The sequence below is a fragment of the Pinus tabuliformis genome, chromosome 1_1 (assembly GCF_031772625.1).
Source record: "Pinus tabuliformis cultivar Carrire ecotype Pingquan chromosome 1_1, CPIR1, whole genome shotgun sequence".
NCBI lineage: Eukaryota > Viridiplantae > Streptophyta > Pinopsida > Pinales > Pinaceae > Pinus > Pinus tabuliformis.
In genome coordinates, this window is record NC_142297.1 from 348,300,079 (window position 1) to 348,321,718 (window position 21,640).

Consider the following 21,640-nt stretch of genomic DNA (forward strand, 5'->3'; position numbering starts at 1 on the left):
GGGACCCTGGCTCAGGAACAGTGCATTCATAATCAATTGGAGGAGAGAAGGAAGCAGGAGGAAATACTGTGGAAGCAGAAGTCCCAGATTAGATGGCTGAAAGAGGGAGAGAGGAACACCAAATTCTTCCACCGTACCACAATCCAGTGAAGAATGCACAATACCATTTCTTTCATTCAGAATCCAGAAGGGGAAAGAGTGGAAAATCATGCAGAGATTGAGCAGGAGTTCCTAAGACATTTCCAGCAGGTTCATCAAGAGCCCCATGCGGATAGGTGGCCTGCTATAGAAAAAATCATTCAAAATGTGCCTAAAATCATTACAGAAGAACACAACAAACTCCTTCTGTGCCCAATTACGCAACAGGAGGTGGATGCAGCTATGAACCAGCTCAAGGAGGGCAAAGCCCCTAGCTCAGATGGCTTTACCACTACGTTCTTCCACACTTTCTGGGAGCTGATAAAAGAAGAAGTCTGGCTTGTGGTGGAGGAATCGCGCACTCTTCATTGGCTTTTTCCCTCACTCAATTCAACCTTCATTGCGCTCATCCCAAAAGAAGAAAACACTAGTACCATGGACAAATTTCATCTAATCGCTATCTGCAATGTAGTCTACAAAGTGATATCCAAGGTCATCACCAATAGGTTAAAGCCGCTACTACCCATGCTCATCTCTCCTGAAAATCGGGCTACGTGGAAGGACGATAGATTCTGGATGGCATCATACTCACACATGAAATCATACACTCCCACAAGCATTCCAAACAAGCAGGTATGATTCTGAAGCTCGACTTCTCAAAAGCTTTTGATAAGCTCAATTGGACATACATTCAAAAAATGTTAACAGCTTTTGGTTTCTCTCCTATGTGGGTGCGATGGGTTATGAGCATAATTTCTTTAACTTTCTTCTCCATCCTCATAAATGGCATCCTTCCCATCCTTTCATTCCATCCGGAGGAATCAAGCAAGGAGATCCTCTATCCTATTTCCTTTTCATGCTAATGGCGGAAGGCCTGGGTCGCCACATCAAGCAGGCCCTCCTTTCCCAGCAGCTCAAAGGATCATCCATTCACAACTTGCCTGCTATCACTCATCAACAATTCGTGGATGACAATATGCTCTTTGGATACCCTTCAGTTCAGGAAGCATCTCTATTCAAATCCCTGTTGAATGACTTCTCTGAAGCTTTAGGAAATAGTATCAATAAGGCCAAATTGCAGATCTTCTTCTTCCACACTCCCCCTGTCACCCAATATGTCGTTGCTCGAATCCTGGGCTTCTCCATAGAATCTATTCCTTATAAATACCTTGGAGCCCCCCTCATTGGTTCTACCCTTAAGCACACTTCCTGGCGTATGCTCCTTGAGAAACTTGAATCTCGCATCAGTCTTTGGACTCATAGAACTGTGAATATAGCTAGTCGTTTGGTGCTAATCAAAGCTGTCCTATAGGCTGTGCCACTCTACCTATTGTCAATCTTGGCTACGCCCAAATGGGTTATCAAAAAAATAAAGGCCCTTCAGCGCAACTTCCTTTGGGGAGCAACAGGTACTAATCGCAAATGGGCCTTGGTAAAATGGACTACATCTTGTAAGCCTAAAGAAAAAGTGGGCATAGGTTTAAGGGACCCTAGTCACAGCAACACTATTATGTGCGCAAACATTTGGTGGCAATGGCTATCTGATCCTAACAAGCCATGGGCAACCATTTGGACCACCAAATACGCCAACCATAGACCACAGGAAGAGCTCATCAGATACACTCCCACTGAAAAAGGATCACTTATATGGAACGCCGCCAAACAACACTACCTAATGATCCAACAACACAGTTTCTAGGAAGTAAGAAATGGTCAATCAGCACGGTTCTAGATGGATGCATGGAATCAGCTACCGAAGCTCAACAGCATACTAGAACAGCCTCCAGACCACTACAGGGAGGGGCAGCTACAGGAAGAGGTCTGGCGGAACTCGATTCACAAGACAAAACAGGGTTATAAACAATGGAAGCACAGTAATAGAATAATTGAGAATGTGGATCACCAAACTCAGCAGCATCTGGAGAGGGAGCTCCAAAATTGAAGAATCAGATACTTGGAGGACAAGGACATTCTTCAATGGGGTTACTCGCCCAGGGGATCCTTTACCACCAAAGAGGCCTACAAAATCATCTGCACAGATCTGGAGCCCCTGGATCCCATCTGGAGTAAAATTTGGTCTTCAGGAATTTGGCCCAAAGTCTCCCTCTTCCTCTAGCTGGTCGAGCACCAGAAAATCTTCACTTGGGACAATCTCAGACATAGGAACTTTCATGGACCCTCTATGTGCGTCAATTGTAAATCCCAGGAGGAAACGATCCAGCACCTCCTAGACTCATGTTCTCTTGCCAATCAATTGTGGGAGAAGGCGAGCTTTCGATGTCAAAGAAAATGCAGAGTGTCGGAAGACATCCTCAACTCCATGTGCCAGTGGCAACATAACCCTTACAAAAGTGAAATTCTCAACCATTTATGGAGAATAATTCCTAGTCTCCTCCTCTGGACTATCTGGAAAGAAAGGAATAAGCGCATATTTAAGGATCAAAGTACTCTGCAAGAGATCATTTCAGGAAATTTCTGCCACAACCTTAAAGAGACCTTGGCGCTTCACAACTGGGCTCAGGATGACTTTCCCTCTATGGAAAACAAGAAGACCATTTGGGAAAACCGGAATCTGCAACTCCTACAGGGAACTCAAATTCAAGCCCCATCCGTGCGCAACAATAGTAAAAAGGACTCATGGAATCCTCCCCCAAAGAACACAATCAAGCTCAACTTTGATGGCGCTTCTAAGGGTAACCTGGGAAATGCTGGATTTGGGCGTATATTCAAAATCCATGAAGGCTCACCTCTCCTTATTTACTTTGGGAATATAGGCTGGGATACTAACAATTTGGCGGAATTGGAGGGTCTCTTCCAAGGACTTCTCCTTTCCAAGAAACGCAATTTACATCCCCTAGAAATCGAAGGTGATTCCCAAATTCTTATCAACATGGCCAATCAACTTCAAAATGGGACTCATGCGAGGAAAATTGTCAATAGCTGGAGGCTTGAAGCTAGACTAGAAGCCATAGAACAACTACTCCACAATAATCTAGCCATTATCTTTATTCATGTCAAGAGGGAAGGCAACAAGGTTGCTGATCTTCTTACCAATTTGGGAGTGGACGTGGAGCATATTATACTCACAAGAACGATAGACATCATTCAGAATCATGATCAGGCCCAGGAATGAAAATTTTGGTCCAAAAGGATGCAGCTCCCCCGGATGTAGGTGACTGACGCAGCATTCAAAGTGAAAAGACTAGGGTGGGGCGAGGCAGCTCGACACCTGCCCACCCAGTACGCAGCTTTAAATACATGTAAGAGAGAGAGCACTTGGCATGTGCGCAAGGAAAGTCATTAAAACTCTCATCCAGGTGGCCCTGGTTCATTCTTCCTGTCCTATGCGATGGCTCTTCCCTCCACACGCTCTAACGTACAAGCGATGACGGTGATCTTCAATGCTGCAGTAATGGAAGGGGTTTCTCGAGAAATGTCTGGAAAGTTTAAGGCAAGGCACTGTTCTAGGTTTGCGTTGAAGCCTTTCGAGCTGTCTCATTGGGCTCATCCCCTCGCCTTTGCTCTCATTTCGGTTCTCTCTGTAGTCTCTTGGCACTTGCCGGGGAAAGCCTTTCTGAAGCGTAGCTCGGCCATCCCGGGGCAGCTCCTGCTGTTCCTCTCTCTCCTCTGTGGGTTTTTGAGCTATAGTCTGGCGGTCTTAGTTTCTGCTTTTCATCACCTAGTCTCAGGTCTTGCCTCTGGCTTTGGCGGGTGGGTTTTGAGTAGTGCTTTCATAGCCTCTGTCCCGTCATTCAAACATTTGGTCTCAGGCCTTGTCTTTGATACTGGGTGGTGGGAGATTGGCCCTGTCAATCCAAAGGTCGCTCATTTTCACTCTGGAAAGTATCACTCTGTGTTCAATTTGTTTCTGCTGGTGAAAGGCATTCGTAGGCTCCCGTGTCTTTGTTGCTCCACTCTCCTTATAGCTGCTCAGCCTGTCCGCGACCTATCTACCGCTCCCTCAAAGATGGCTCGACTTCGCCAAAGAATGGGGTGCCGAAGAGGCCAACCCCGACGCACGCCGACAAGCTCGTCTTCGGATTCGCCTGCCCCCTCCAGTGAATTGTTTACTGGTCGATACCCCTGCACTCGCAGTGGGAGAGGGCGGCATCGTGCTTCCAGACACTACCGTGGGCCTCCTTCCTCGTCTGGCTCTGCAATTTTCTCTTTTAACAGTTCCCTACATCGGCCTCGGATAACGACCCACATTACAGTGGTCTTCCATGAGACTACACAGATGGAGGACTCAGACTCTCATCTAGGAGGCTCGGGGGTAGTCTCTAGTCCTTCTCCTTCTATTCAGCTGGGAATTGGTATGGTGCCTCGGCAGGTTCCGAATGCTCCTGGTTGCAGCACTCAGGATGTGGAGATGTTGCCGGTCGACCCCGGCCCCTCTGATCAGAACGTTGTTCCAGCTATGGATGAGCCAGAATTTGGATGGTGCTGTATTGTGGAAGAACCACAAGATGACTAGCGTGCTCTCACTGGCGTCGGTCTTTTTGGTTATGCTATGGCTATCACCGGGCAAGTTTGCTATGTAAACTGTGTTGTGGATTTCTTGTTTTTTTTATGTTTTTGTTCACTATGAAGTGCCAAAAGAGTATCATCCCGGTCCCCTGTGTGGGTTCTGAACTTTGTCTTCTTACCTGTTTTTTCCTGAACGTTTTGCCTCTTATCAGAGCAATGTACTGACTTAGGCCTCTATGTAAATATTTCTCTACTTTGTTAATAGAATTAGTCTTACTCAGAAAAAATAAAAATAAAAAATACTGCAAAACCCTAGTAGATGTATATGACCCTTGTAACATATTTCCACATATGTACATGCCTTTCATCCTTGACAGGCGCTTAAATATATGTCCATACTACAAAATATATACGCGACTACCCATAATAATATTTGCATATGTACGCGGCCTTTCTGAAGAAAACCTGCGTACATATGTGTAATTACTTAGTCAAACCTTCGATGCACATTAGAACACATATCAAACTCAAATATTGGCATACACCCTAACATATACGCATCATAAAATCATTATCATAGATATATCAAATTATAGGAAAATTATTTAATATATACTTATTTCATATCTAATAGATCTGACCCATTATCATACTCATTGGTTCACACCTATTTGAGATCAAACCAATTATCAATAACCCAATACATGCACTCTTAGCACTTTGATCTCCATCTCCATATATAGGTTATTCCTTAGCGAATACCTTAGGCCAATTCCGTAGTTATCCTAATGGTATTCATTGACAAGATCAAATATCCATTTTCGCGCTCATTACTATGGGCCAATACCATGGTAAAGACCTTTGGTTTTGAGAATACTATGTTGCAGAAACTGTACGTGACTTTACTTCAGCATACCCGTGTATGTACATGACTTTTTTTCACAGGACTATTTTGGAGAATTTGGTATCTACAAATAAATACTAATTCTCTATATAAGTAGCTATATCTAGAACAACAATTTAAAGTGTTTTAGTCTTTTCCTATAAGCAACAGATAAGATTAGAATATGAGAAGGCCTACTTTTAGTTCGAATTTCCTCTCCTCTCCCTTGTATCGATCCTGTTGCTCCTTCTCATAATTAATACACTTGAGAAGTACCTATACACACAATAGAAAACAAAGAATCGATCAAAGCACATGATCTATTGAATATAAGTGAAAGGAATTAGATACAATTCACACATATAAACATTATGAAACAATACAAACATATGGGAGAAAGGTTCAAACACTTTATTGAATAGAAGAAGGAATTACAACCATTGCTATCTGATTCAAATTCATTCCTCCAGCTTGGATCCCATCCACATCACATCAAAAGCATGACAAACTTGTAGCATTACAATACTTGCTTCAAAGCCAAATATCATAGCAACATTATCTCCTTACAATTCAACATAATCCAGCGCCTGATCACTTAGATGAGTGGTCAATTTATAGGAAGATGAAGGAGGTTTTGTCATAAATGGTGGCATTGAATGGCCTTCCATACTTAGAATTAGCTCCATGGAGGAAGCGATGAGAGGATAAGATGCACCTTAACTCATTCCTCATCCATTTTTGAGCTCATAGGAGTTGATAACTGAGGGAACCTTCAAAATGACTCCAAAAGATAAGAATATTCCCCAAACCCTATATGAATTCCTCTCAATCTCACCCAGCACAAGTGAAAGGAAGCCTATGTGCTCGGCAAAGCACCCTAGCAGTGAACTCAACTGCTCTATAGTGCACCTTTACAAGAGCTTACCTGTGCCAGTCCATCTAGAGGCTATTTCTGGATGTCTTCAAGTCATGAAACTGTCTAGTAAGGAGGCATTCAAAGGGGTGACTTGTTTAGGGCATGTAGTAACTAAAATTAGGGTTTGATGTGCCCAAATGGATCTGTAATAGTGCCCCCTAAAGCATGAAGTCAAAAAAATGCCAATGTGGAATGAATTCCTTTACGATGTGTTGAGGAGGTATTGAAGTGGAAGGTGACATGCATCAATTACAATACATATATCATGATATTTGATTTTACATGAATTGTTGAGGGAAGGAATATCAATGCTTAGCTTATAAACTTTCATTACATGTACATAAAATAGATATAGACCCATGATAGGAATGACCATCAATGTAAATCCATTGGACATATGATTTAGTGCTCCTAAAATCGTACCCCAGATGGATGACACTAGATCTGAGGTCTTCTATCTCGTTTAATCGTTCACTTAAGTACGATTCTAACCATGTGATTATGTTATCTAAAGTCGAATATGGGAAGATGCTATCTGATTACCAGCCAATGATGTAAGTTGTTAACAGATGCAAGAGAAAACGCCGATAATGATAATGATCCTCAATGTACTGTAGTACATTCTGCATGGTATGAATGGATGATTTGATGTCGAATACCATACAAAGTCTTTTGGTTGACAACCATTTATGTATGCATATCGCCGGAAGCAAGAAACCTACCATTGATGGATGTGCCTCAAGGTACTAGAAGGGTGTTTCTAAGTCAACTTCTTAGATAATGTGCTGATGTCGACAAGAAGCGACTCATTGTAGGAGGGCCTTGATGTGTCCCACATCAACGACATGAAATGAGTGTAATGATTTTGGAGATGGAATTTGATTGATGACACAAAGTTCAGGAATGGTGGTCTCAAAAATGAATGTTTATTGTACTGTAAAGGATGACTTCTCTTGAACATATCGGAAACACTGAACGAATTGGCAACATTGTCCCAAAACCAAAGTAATGGATGGTGTCATAGACCATAGGTATGATAACCATCAAGCAGATAACCCAACCCAAATAGTTTGAATGAATTGGCATTGTTTACCTAAAACAAAAAGTGATGGATGGTGTGATAGACCATAGGTATGATAACCATCAAGCAGATAACCCAACCCAAATAGTCACAGAGATGAAGTGAACGTGTCATGTTCATGAGCGACGTACTACCATAAAGTGGTTTACCCATTTTTACCATTTTCCTGAGTCTTTGTTGACCAATACATCTTTATTTTATCAAGCTTGAGGAGGATAACATATGCTTGTTATATAATTCCACCCCACGAGTGAATCCATCGCTATGTGATGTTTGAACGAGTCTAGCAAAGGTGAAACTTGGTCTTCTCTAAATGGACAAGTTTGTCACTATTTGATGTTTTAATGAGTTTAGCGACACATATAACTCGGTCCTTTTCATGTTTATAGAGTTTGAAAAGGGAGAAAAAGAAAACTCCACAAGTTGTTTTTCATAAATTAATCTCTCAAGACCGAAAAAGTGTAAAATAATATGTGAAAGATGTCCTTTCTATTCCATTAACGAGCTGAAAAGGATAAGCGCTCGACAACCTTTTCATTTTTAAAGAGTCTAAAAAGAGCTTAAGGAGGACTCCAATTTGAGGAACGAGTGGTGTCTAGGATAACAACAGGTTCTGATGATGTTGGAACTTTTCATAACATGTCGATCTATGTGAAGAGGTTGGCTAATAAGACCACTCATTGCAACTGTTCCTCAAAGAGGGTAAAACAACCAAGTGAAAGCTTATGATAGGCCAAGCAGATAGTGATGATGGAAGGAGAAAAACCAAGGGTCATTTGATGGAAACGGTTGATAGAATGGCAATCACTATGCTTAAAATGGAGATGGGTTCATTTTTGCATAAGTGTGAACCATAGGCAACTATGCTTGGATTCAGTTTCATGTTTACACAAGCTTGAAACGAAAAACTATGCTTGGATTTGGTTTTATTTTTACACAAGCTTAAAATGAAAAACTATGCTTGAATTCAGTTTCATTTTTATGCAAGCTTAAAATGAAAAACTATGTTTCAGATTGGTTTAGATGCCCCAATACAATGAAAGGGAGAGTCCCTTGTAACCAGGTGAATGTCACTACAGTGAAGCAGGATGGTTATCCAACACCTTTTTGGCTTCGTCCAACTAGGGACAAAGGTCAATGGGGTGATTTTGTTCACATAACATACAAGGAAACTTAACTTTACCACTAGGTGCATGTCCCACAAGCTTCATTATATTAACCTAAGTAGACAACTCATGGCTATTAGGTGGATGGAATGAAGGTTCGTTTACGAGATCAAGTGAAAAACTTGATTGGGATTTTACTAGAACTAATCAAAGACTCGAATTGGAACTTTTCTCCAGGGGACCTTGTTTCATTTTTTAATGAGCTTGAAACAAACAACAAACTATGCTCATATTTCTTATTTCATTTTTTAACGAGCTTGAAACAAGACAATGAACTATGCTCATGGACCTGTTTCATTTTTTTAACGAGGTTGACACAGTAAAAGAATTTTCCTCATATAACTGTTTCATTTTTTAATGCAGTTGACACAGTAAAAGAACCATCCTCATATTCTTTGTTTCATCATTTAATGAGGTTGACACAAGACAAGGAATTGCCCTCATATCCTTGGTTTCATTTTTTAACGAGGTTGACAAAATACAAGGAATTGTTCTCATATCCTTGGTTTCATTTTTTAATGAGGTTGACAAAAGACAAGGAATTGTCCTCATATCCTTGGTTCTATTTTTTAATGAGGTTGACACAAGACAAGGAGATAGAAATTTGTTCTTTGAGACATGACATTCATTTATCAATTAGCAAGCAAACAAACAGAAGAAATTTGGCAAAAACTGAATCCAAAGGTGGGAATTTGACCTAAGGTCGATCAGTGCAAGTCAAAGGGGGCCTAACTACGCTACAAAGCATTATCTCTTACTCAAGGGTGCTTTGCAGAGCATTGTCCCCTGACCAAACCTACGTTGATTCTTGAGAGGCCACTCAAGAGTCATCTAAACTTAATTTTTTACCAAAATTCAATGCAGAAGATCTGAGATACAGTCAATGAAAACAAGTAGGGTCTACAAGAGTCTCCTAATAGGTGGATAAGCTACTAGAAAGGATGTTGCTCCCCAGCGGAGTCGCCAATTTCTTTTGGAGAATTTGGTATCTACAGATAAATACTAAATCCCTAGATAAGTAGTTGTATCTAGAACAAGAGTTTAAAGTGTTTTAGTCTTTTCCTATAAGCAATAGATAAGATGAGAAGATGAGAATACCTACTTGTAGTTTCACTTTCCTCTTGTCTCCTTTGTATCGATCTTGTTGCTCCTTCCCGTACTTAATACGCTTGAGAAGTACCTGTAAACACATTAGAAAACAAAGAATCAATCAAAGCACATGATCTATTGAATATAAGTGAAAGGAGTCAGATATAATTCACACATATAAGCATTATGAAACAATACAAACATATGGGGGAAATGTTCAAACACTTTAATGAATAGAAGAAGGAATTACAACCATTGGTGTCTAATTCAAAGCCATTCCTCCAGCTTGGATCCTGTCCACATAACATCAAAAGCATGACAAATTTGTAGCATTACAATACTTGCTTCAAAGCCAAATCTCATAGCAATAGTATCTCCTTACAGTTCAACATAATCTAGCCCCTAATCACTCAGATGAGTGGTAAATTTATAGGAAGACGAAGGAGGTTTTGTCATAAATGGTGGCATTGAATGGCCTTCCTTACTTAGAATTAGTTCCATGGAGGAAGGGATGAGAGGATACGATGCACCTTAACTCATTCCTCATCCATTTTAGAGCTCAAAGGAGTTTATAAGTGAGGTAACCTTCTAGATGACTCTAAAAGATAAGAATATTCCCCAAACCCTATGTGAATTTTGCTCAATTTGGCCCAGCACAGGTGAAAGGAGCCTAAGTGCTCTACAGAGCACCTTGGCAATGGACTCAACTGCTCTGTAATGCACCTTTACAAGGGATTAGCTATGCTAGTCCTTCTAGAGCTATTTATAGATGCCTTCAAGTTATGAAACTGTCTAGGAAGGAGGAATTAAAAGGGGTGAGTTGTTTAGGGCATGTAGCAACCGAAATTAGGATCTGATGAGCCCTAAAATACTGATCTAGATGATATGATTGATGTGCTCAAATGGATATGTAACAAGGACCCGTGTATACTTCTTAAAACAACACCTTTATCCTTCCTCTGTCAACATTCCTTTGTACAATTTCTTTGTCACATCTATATTGTCCTGTATACTCATTCTTCTACCATCACATTGACATATTTATCAATTAGATTGTCATCAAGGACAACACATTAGTTATAATCTCGAAAATATCCCCCTTTGGACTTAATGGAAACCAACTTGGTGTTTGGTCACCACCACCTATAGATACCTATAACCACATATGTAGAAATACCAAGCTTATCTTCCCCTTTAACATAAAGGGAAAAGGGATGACCAATGTTGAATGAAGTCTATACTAACCATGCTCCCCCTTGAGTATTTACTGAAATTTATAGAAGTTTAATAGAGAAGTACATGATGCTTTGACTCAACCAAATTTGACTTTTCCTATCACTAAGGACCCATGCTTACATCAATTACCCAACATAGTGGGGTTACATATTTCACTCAACATTACATGAAATTCCCAAAATAATGGGATTACATTTATAATGAACCTCACTCCACTTGTTCAATCATAACTCAATATAACAATTTTACATTATGGGTCTTTATATGACCTTTACATCAAGAGATCATTACGAATAAGGAGTGTTCGAGAAATCAAATGGAAACAATGTCCACTATTAGATATATCAAATTCTCCTCTTGAACTTTTTCCATCTGTTCATTATCAAGACTGATCATACTCACCAATAAAATCATCAAAGAAAACTCATCAATTTAGTAGAAATGTCATTTATCAACCAACATAAGCCAATATGACTTTTGAGTTTCATTTGAGCAAAAAAAAACTATAACCAATCAATATCAAAAGCATAGGGAGAAAAAACCACTTACTAAAGTAGGCGAAAACATCTCCTTGAGTCTCTCCCATAGTTTATTCTTCATATATAACTAATCGCTAATGTGAAGAACCAAACTCATGTACATACGTGACAATATATCATGGGATCCGCATATAAAATGTAAATTGTAGTAATTTCATACTCACCTCTCCATGAACATGAAATATCTATCAGAATAATTAACAAAGTGATGAAGTAGAGATCACTCTTAATTTATGTCTGAGATATTCAAAGGAATCATGTGGAAGTTGTTTAGTAAATATGTCCACAACTTGTTCCTTCAAGGGGACATATTCTAGTTTGACCTTTTGTTCAAGCACCCATTCTCTTAGAAAGTGATATTTAATTCGAATATGCTTGGTTTTTGAGTGCATGACAAGTTTTTTAGAAATACTTATGGCACTAGTATTATCACAAAAAATAGGTATAGGTCAAGGACAAGTGATTTGAATATCTTGTAATGTTTACATCATCCATAGAAGTTTAGTACAACAACACGATATTCTGCATTAGTATTAGATAAAGCAATGAAGCGTTTTTTTGTTGAACCATGATACCAAGTGAGGTCCCAAACAAACTTTTCCTCCACTAGTACTCTTTCGATCATCAATGTTACCAATCCAATCTACATCTATGTAAGCATGAACAAAAAAATCTACATTTTTGGGATACCATAGGCCATAACCTTGAGTTCCTTGTAAGTACTTGAATACTCTCTTGACTACATGGAGATGACATTCTTTAATAATTTCCTGAAATTGTCCAACAATCCCAAATTCATACACGATGCCTAATCTTATGCCTATAAGGTAGAGCAATCTCCCGGTCATAGATTTGTATTCTAGTTGATTTACTGAGGTAGAATCATCATGTGAACTAAGCTTACATCTTCTTACCATTGGTGTGCATACAGGCTTGCAGTATTCCATTCCATATTTCCTTAAAACATACTTGAGATACTTAGTCTGTGAGAGAAATATTCCATTATTTTCTTGTTGAACTCGAAGACCAAGAAATTCTATTAGTTCACCAAGTAATGACATTTCAAATTCTTGTTGCATGAATGAGGCAAAACTTATGCTCTTGGAATCTTCATTGCTTCCAAATATGATTTCATCTACGTAAACAACAACTATCAAAATTTTATCATCACCCATAATTATATAGATATTTCTATCTACAAATCCCTTAGTTAAACGTTGTTGTTGAAGATACTTGTCAAGGCTATAATACCATGTACTAGGAGCTTGTTTTAGTCCATATAATTCCTTTTCGAGTTTTTAAACAAGACTTTTATCATTTCGTAGACTAAACCCTTTAGGTTGTTCAATATAAACTTCTTCTTCTAGCTCCCCATTCAAAAATGCATATTTAACCTCCATTCAATATACTTTAAGGTTATGAAAGATTGAAAATACAAAGAAACTTATTACGGCTTGAAGTTTAGCTACAGGTGCAAATGTTTCTTCAAAGTTTGTTCCTTCTTGTTGCACATCATTTTTGCATACAAGTCTTCCTTTGTTTCTAATTACCTCTCCATTTTCATTTAGTTTTTTTTTAATACCTATTTTTTCCCAATCGCACTTTTATCATGAAGTCTTGGTACTAATTCCCATATATGGTTATTTTTCATTTGGACAATTTCTTCAGCCATAGCCTTAACCCAACATTCATCTTTGCTAGATTGATTTAAATTTCATGTTTAAATTGTTGATAGTAAGGCTAGGTAACTAGAAGTTCCAACAAGAGTTCTTCTATTTTGTACTACATCTTTCTCATCACCTAGATTTGAGATTCTAGATGATTTTTCTAAACATACCTTGATGGAGTCTTTTCTGATGCTTATGTACTATAAATTTCTTCTTACGATGCTTCATTTATTCCCTCTCCTACATCCTTTTGGTTTTTTGTAGTAGTATCTTCATCGTCTGTTGGTGCTTCCTTTTTGGTACTCGTGGATGCCTCATCAATCACAACATCAATCCATTCAACAATATTTTGAAGTCTTTTATTATATTTTTTGATATCCTTTGCTTCTAAAGGAGTATCCAAGGAGAATTCTTTCATCAACTCTAGCTTCAAAAATTCCAATTTTATCATCATTATTCTTTATGTAACATTTTCTACCAAAGAATCTAAAATTCTCGATAGTTGGAGGCTTACCAAACCATAGTTCATGAGGATTTTTTTCACTATTTACCCGAATATGAGCTTTGTTGCTTCCCCCTAGCAGGTATGAGGTGCTCCGGACTCATCAAGCATGGCACATACTATTTATTATATTTTTATATTCATTCTTTTTGCCACTCCATTTTTTTGATGAGTTTTAGCTCTAAAAAGCTGCCACTTGATTCCATGCTATTTAGAAAAAGTTGAAAAACTAATTTAGTATAAATTATCCTCCTCTATTAGATATAAGACATTTAATTTTCAAATCTATCTCATTCTCTACTAGATATTAGAAGACTTTAAATTTATCAAATGCTTCATCTTTATGTTTTAATGAGGCGATACAACACATATGAGTAATATAATAAATGAATAGTATGAAGTATTGTACCCCTGAGGAGACTTGTTTCTCAGAAGACCGCACAAATCAATATGAATAAGTTGAAGTGGCTTACTTGAAGTACCTTATTTTGCATTAAACTGCACCGTGGTTGTCTTACCAAATTGACATGATTTTCATACGGTATTTTCTAGTAGAGCGATGTTAGGAAAGTCACGAACTGCTACCATTTTTCTTGACTTAAGTAATTGAATGAAGCTTATATTTCACAATATTTTGTGCCAGAGGCAACCTTCTTCTAATCTTATCAACTAACAATGCTCTAAAATTCCTTCCAAGACATAGAGATTACCTAGAGTTCACGTTCCCTTTATTATGATCTTACATGTTTCGATATTTCATAACACAAAATTCTTTGATCTAAAAACCACCTCATGCCCTTGATCAAAAATCTAACTAACACTCTACAGGTTATGTTTTAACCCATCAAAAACTAAAAATTTCCAACTTTAACCTTTTCTTTCAGCAAAACAATGCATTTTCCTTTGATAGCAGCAGATGAATTATTTACAAATGATAAATTCTTCTCTTTCTTTATTTCAATAAAGGACATAAAATTATATTTATCACTTGTCATATGTTTTAAACATCCACTTCTAATGTAACACAAATTCTCTTGAGCTCATGCATATAAATCTAAACCACAATTCTTAGATTTCATGGTTTTCTTTTTTCCGTACCTTAGATGTCGTGCCTTTTTGTTCATTCTAAATAGTTGATCGTATTTTTCTTCTCCATTCAGTTTCTCTATGCCCAAATTTTTTATAAAAGGAACATTTGTATTCATATTGAAGAGATGAGAAGGTATTGTAAAAGTATTTCTTTAACCCAATCTCATTCTTTTGTTCTCTTTCTTATCTAGTCATGATAGTTTTATAAGAAACACACTAAGCAATCTTATGACCAAAATTATTACAAGTGAAACATTGACAATTAAAGTAAAATTTCTTGGGAGTGTAGTACCTTCTTGTGTATCTTTTCAATTTATTGTGATAAGTATGACCCATTTGACAAACATTTTATCCCTTAATCCTTTACTAGGAGCTGGAATTTTGTTGATTGCTTCCTTTTACTGCATTGAGATACCTTCCTATACATGTTTCAAAATATTTTACAATCGTTGATGATTCTCCATTTTATCTGAGACCTATTTTTATAAGAGGAGAGTGTTGTATTTTGATTATTTCTTCTAAGGTATTAGATCCTTTAGTAAATCTAAGTTTTAGACTTTTTCTTTCTCAAGTTCCTTCCTTAGACTTAGAACTTCTAGTTCTAACTTTTCATTATACCACTCTTTTTCTAGGATTTATTACTTTAGAGATTCCTCTGCTAATTTATCTTCTTCTAAATGAATTTTTAAGTTGATTTATTTCTTATATTAGATTAACCTTTCCTTCTATGGAATCCAAAAAATCATCATCAGACTCATCAATACATTTATCTTCAAATGCCATAAGTAATTGATATTATTGATCGTACTCACCTTCTTCACAATTTGAAATACTAGCACTATCTTCGTCTGTGTAGAACCTCCTCTTGTTTTCAAACCTTCCTCTAAAATTTACTTTTGTTGGATTCTTCCCTTTATCATGGTTTTATTTATAAGGGAATTTAGCAATGTAGTGGAAAAATACCCCACAATAAAATCTTTTGAAAGGAAGCTTAGCTCTAAACCTTCCAGTGCCTACTTGGAGTTTCTTTATGAAGTTTTCCTCTTCTTAATCTGATACGTACCTTGATTCCTTGAGTTCTTCCTTTTCCTATCCTTTAGAAGTATATTTTGAATGTAACTTATTTGATATCTCAATGACCCCCTTTTCTCATTTCATAGGCTGTTAAAATCGCATGAATTTGTTCAATACTAACATTTTCAAATCCTGCATTTCTTCAATGGCAAAGACTTTCAAATCGAATTTTGGGGTTAGATATCTTAAGATTTTCTCAACCAATGATTATTCTTTTGTTTCGTCACCAATATTTATCATCAAATTAATGACCTCATATACCGTAATAAATAAACTTGCAATACTTTAATCATTATGCACTCTAAGAGTTTCATATTGAATTCTAACAGTTTGAAGTCTGACACATTCTACCTTGGTGTCATCTTCATAAATTTGGATGATCTTCTCCCATGTAGCCTTTGTCATATTCAGCTACATGACTTTGATAGATTATGATTCTGATAAGCTTCGTAACTGAGCATTGAAAACCTTTGTATTGGACTCATACTTTTTCTTTCTCCTTCATTTATGGGAATGGAGGATCGAATCTGGGTATTGATAGCCTCCTTCAACAATTCCCAAACATCTACTCCAAGTGACTATAGGTAAGATCTTGTTCCGACTTTCCAAAATACTAGATTGGATCCATTAAATAATGATGTCATAATAAATGTTGGTCCCTCCTAATTTCTCATCTTGATGAATCTTCCTTCAAGCGATCAAGCTTTTTCTGAATGACCTGCTTTGATCCAAATTGTTAGGAAAAATATGGAGAGGGGGTGTATTAGTATTTTAAATTGTTCACCCTTTTCTTTTCACATTAAAAATTGTGTACACTACCATTATGAAGTGAACATGCATATATATGTGAGTATAATGAACACAAGTAGCGTATATCCAGTTAACCAACCTTCAAGTTAATTCATCAATTGTTTAACTTTAACCAGTGTATTTGTACTTCATTAGATATTAATTAAACAACAACCATGTGTAGTAAGAATAGAATAAACCATCAGACATAAGAAACACATAAACACTCATGAACACCATGATTTTTAGGTGCAAAACCAATGTGGAAAAAACCACCTCTACTTTCATCTTTGTCATATTATTTTATTATGAAGAGAAATTTCTTACAATCTTGTACTAGCAGAAAATCATACTAGTAAGTAGGAACCCATCTGCAGAAGGCTACAACATTCTCTCATTCTCTAACTTATACCAAAAGGGAGCTACAACCTCCTTTTCCTCTATTCTTCGTGAATCACTTTTTAGAATATTTCAAACTAGATCCATTCCAAATATCAAATAGCAATAATAAAATCAACACTATATAAAGTCACTGAACCAACTGGATCACCAAATAAAATATTGAATAACTTATTCAAACAAACATAACAACTTATATCTTTATATGTACATACATTATAATACTAGAATACATATTGTTCATCATAGTAATGAACAATATATACACTATTGTTCAGAAGCATACCCACGTATATACATGCTTTCCCTTTGGAAGACCTACATACAAAGCTCAAAATAGAGAAATATGAATATGAATTAATGCAATACTAAAAAAATTGAAAATCATATTGACCCCATCAAGAATCTCTAAACCACATAAAAATCATCACATAGAAGCATCATTACTATTCACCAGTTGAACCCCAACCAACACTATTAAACACATATTATCATGTAAGGCTTCATCGACAGAAAGAATCAACCATAATTGTTGGGTGTGGGATCCCCCCAAAGGCATGTTTTGGGGTTTACAACACAATTTTTGACTATTTCCATTGTAAAGACTCCACGATTTGTGGGCACGGAGCAAGTAGTCATAATACAGTCATACAATTGTTTGCCCTTGTTTTATCAAGTAATGTCAGTTTGGAAGATGTACCCATGCTCCGCGGACCATGGGATTGTATAAAGAGAGCAAGGCTGTAAGTGTAGAGAGTAGGATGGATCAATGAATCTAAGCAATCAATGAAGCATTGAATCAAAGTATAAGTCATGTCTTTGGGTCATAGAGTAAGAGAAGGCTCTGCAGCTGAGTGCGCAGAGGCCTAGTAGTCCCCAGCTGAGAGCACAGGCCCTACAGCGAAGTGCACAGGGTAGGTTGAGTCTGTAACTGGTTGAGAGCATTAATAAAGAAGAAGTTTAACCATATTTTTGTCTATACTTTCCTGTTTTATGCATTGAAGTATATTGGGTATGAGTTGCAAGTTTACTGCCTATTTACTATGCGAACTTACATGAGTGTGCTAAACAAGTAAATATAATATAAGGAATCTATGTACGTGAAGGTAGCTAACTGTCATAAGAAGATAGGTAAGGTCCACAGTGTGCCTTGGGAAAACAATGCAGATCGCTGCTCTAGTAGCGTGAAAGCCCCACAGCCCCTGGTTAGGGTTATGGGAGGGTGAGTATAACAAGGGCACAAAGGCCTCATTGGATAGGAAAGTGCACGAAGCACCTAGCACGAAGGTGTTCACCGTTGGACTAATCGACCCCTCAGACATCTCAAGGGTGTGGAAACCTAGTTCCAGCATCCTCCCATACTGCTTCGGTTAAGAACTTAGTTCATGCTCCACGGACTATTGCCAAAAAGGCCAGTAGTACAGGGATTTGTTTAGCTATCTAACTCCGAACCCGGGTCAAGCCCCTACAAGCTAATAAATGGTTTCCTCACTGGGACCAGAATCTGCATAGAGATGTCTGATGTCATATCAGTAAAATCCAACTAAGAAAGAAATTGAAGACTAGTTGGACAGGAAGATTCATGAGTTCATGGTGCAGGAGAACAGGAATCCATGACTATCAAAGGAAAAGTGGTTATACTGCTACCTATACACGGAAATCCATGAAATTTTCTTCGCAACTTTCCCTACTCAGTTGTACGAGTGGATCGTGAAGCTAGCAAATAGCCAAGGAAGTTGGAGACTCAATAATCCTATTGTGTGGACTCTAGAATTGGTGTGCAGGTTCGAAGCATCAGAGGATAAGATTGCACACACTGTTGATCACTAGCTCGATCGGATTATGGGAGGATTCATTACTATGTTCGTGGTAGATACTTCAGTCAGCTATAACGAGGCAGAATGATGCTTTCTCAAAGGACCGCGAAGTAAATATGATAAGTTTATGAACACTTGGAGTAAAATGTTACAATGTGAAAGGTGGATTATGTGAATACATTGATGTTTGAGGCTACACGAAGTGGAAGAATTTACTTAAATGAAGGAAGTGAGGAACTAGAAATTAGCCCCTTGATTTGACATTCGTGAGGGGGCAAGGAAGAGCTCGCGAAGGTCTCACCAAGAAGTGTGATAAGTTTGGTAAGGTAGAGGATTCCACGCATACCCCCCCCCACCCACACCACCACCAATGTCACCACCTTCATCCCCATCTTCACACATATCACCTCCGCTACCACCGCGCATCGATATGGCAAGCGCGATAAAGTTGCCAGTATTCAAGGGAATAGGAAATGAAGATCCAGACTAGTTTTTGTTCATGATAAGGTCTGTATGAGAAGTTTAGTGAGTTACAGATGATAATACAAAGAAAGCGCCACTGGTCAGTTCTCTATAGGATCACGCGTTGACCTAGTATATTAAGTATTCCAATGACAATCTGAATGAGAGGGCCGCGGATATCCAAATTGCGCTGCACAAAGAACTTAGCAAGCCGAAGTCAGAGGCGTAGTCAATCATTTGGTTCAAGGAGATAACAATGCTACCAGGCGAGACCCCTTGGGATTTGGATTAGAGACTGAACGACACAATTTCAAAACTAATATGACTTTGACAGATGGACAACATCGTGAATGATATGTAGCATTGTTGATGCCGCATTTTAGGAACGCGTTGTCACAAAAGAGGTTAACAACTTAGGAAGAGGCCTTGAAGATCGCGATGATATTGCATGAGACCCTGATAGAGGATCCGAACCTAGGATTTCAACAGATCGACACACAGTTGAAAAACTCTTGCCTTGAGATGGAGAGTCTGAAACAGGATAGGAAAACTCGCCCAGAGGTGCGCGAGGAAGTATGGTGTGTTAAATGTAAGGGTCAGGGTCATGAAAAGGACCACTTCCTAATTTTAGTGAATTACCTCACGGGGGAGAGTTGATGCATTAAGACCGGAGGCACAAGAAGGACCTAGTAGGGTGCCTGCTTTGTGGCGTGTGATTCGTCAAATAAGGGGAAATCATATTACCGACAACTGTCATCTGTTGCAAAAGTACACGCAGAATTCACAATAGTTATTATGAAATTCTGTAGATCAGTGGTACATGATGAGTGCAGCTGTAGAATTTATGAGATGATGATGGATAGGACTCCTACCTATAGAGTTTAGGCCAAAATGATGCGCCTTGACTAGAACACGGGAATGGCGTGAACTGGATTTCAGGGATGCGAATGAAGCCGAGGTGGAGGAGGACGTGGAAGAGGTTGCAAATAGTTGATATGTTACAATTGTGGAGGGAAAGGAAATTATTCCTGTGATTGTATGAATCAAATGCGACCGTCATGTCTATATTGTACATTGTTTGACAATGAGACAAAGGATTGTCCCACATTGATAGCTAGGTTGCACGACAAGGGAGCGCTCCAACCTTCCTCGACTCAGAACCTACAGATGATGAAGTCTGAGCCAGACGAGGAAGACCCTAACGCGAATATTATGCTCTGAAGTGGAATTACTATAGGGGATGATCGTGGTATGCAGCTCGAAGATAGTACTTTGGTTCGCAAGGCTTCGAAGAAAGAACCAGAGTTTGTTTTGGAGCATGTAAGTAAACCTTCATGGAAGCCAAGAATAGCTTCACTGATGCCTCCACTCCAAGAAGAAAAGATAGACCATAGCCAAAAATGGATCCATCAATGCTCACAACGTTCCTAGAAACATGCATGAAGCTACTATGTGACAGTAAGGTTGTAAAAGGATGGCAGGAACTAATTAATAGATGCACTGGGAGCATGCTAGGAGAACTGCGCGTAGTTTTGAAGATTTGAAAGAACGTGACAAGGACGGGAAGATAAATGAGGTTGATTGCACAAATTGGGGTATATGAGATGGACAAGGTGATTCTAGACCTATGATCAGATGTAAACATTCTACCAAAGCAGACATGGGAGTGCATGGGAAGGCATATGCTATAATGGTCTCCTATCTAGATGTAAATGGCGAACCAACAAAAAATAAAACCTATGGGGAGATTGCAGGGAATCACATTGGATATTGAAGGAGCGAGCGTGCTAGCAGACTTCGGAGTGATAGAGATTGTAGATGACAACAATCCCTTCCCCGCACTATTAGGAATATATTGGACCACTGACATGAATGGGGCGATAAACCTAAAGAAGCGCAAGATGATCTTTGAGAAAAATCCGTACGCATAGTTGACCCTTTGGACCTTGTAGGAGGAGTGCACTACACAGAGCTAGTGTCTGACTATGATCCGGATTTAAACAGGAACGCAATAGATTACAGGGATAACCATAAATACAGAGATGCAATAACCATAAACACAGAGATGCAGCGGAAATAATACTTCATTTCATTAATGGAAAATACTGAAATCTGCTTACAAACAGAAATGGAAAGAAACCAGCTAGGGTGATGGTAGCTTATCTCTGAGAAGAGATGTGGCGGCTACATGCCTCTGAACTGTTCCGAACTGTATTACAATGAGGCTCGAAGGCCTATTTATAGTTGAGAAACAATGGAAAACCCTTCACATCCCGAAACCTAACCCTAGAAGATGAAATGCCAAATTGTGGGCCCCGTTTGGGTA

The 21,640-nt window shown here is 38.4% G+C and overlaps 1 protein-coding gene across 1 annotated transcript; it reads left to right on the plus strand.

Moving 5' to 3' along the window:
- The first annotated feature begins 1,000 nt into the window (after positions 1-1,000).
- LOC149213009 (uncharacterized) lies at positions 1,001-1,450 on the plus strand. The gene has a single exon (XM_089388893.1). The coding sequence runs from the start codon at positions 1,001-1,003 to the stop codon at positions 1,448-1,450; it is 450 nt and encodes a 149-aa protein (XP_089245019.1).
- Positions 1,451-21,640: the final 20,190 nt, after the last annotated feature.

Bases quoted from the DNA above. Each gene is read 5' to 3' on its own strand.
- LOC149213009 (XM_089388893.1), top strand. From the start codon at position 1,001: ATGGCGGAAGGCCTGGGTCGCCACATCAAGCAGGCCCTCCTTTCCCAG.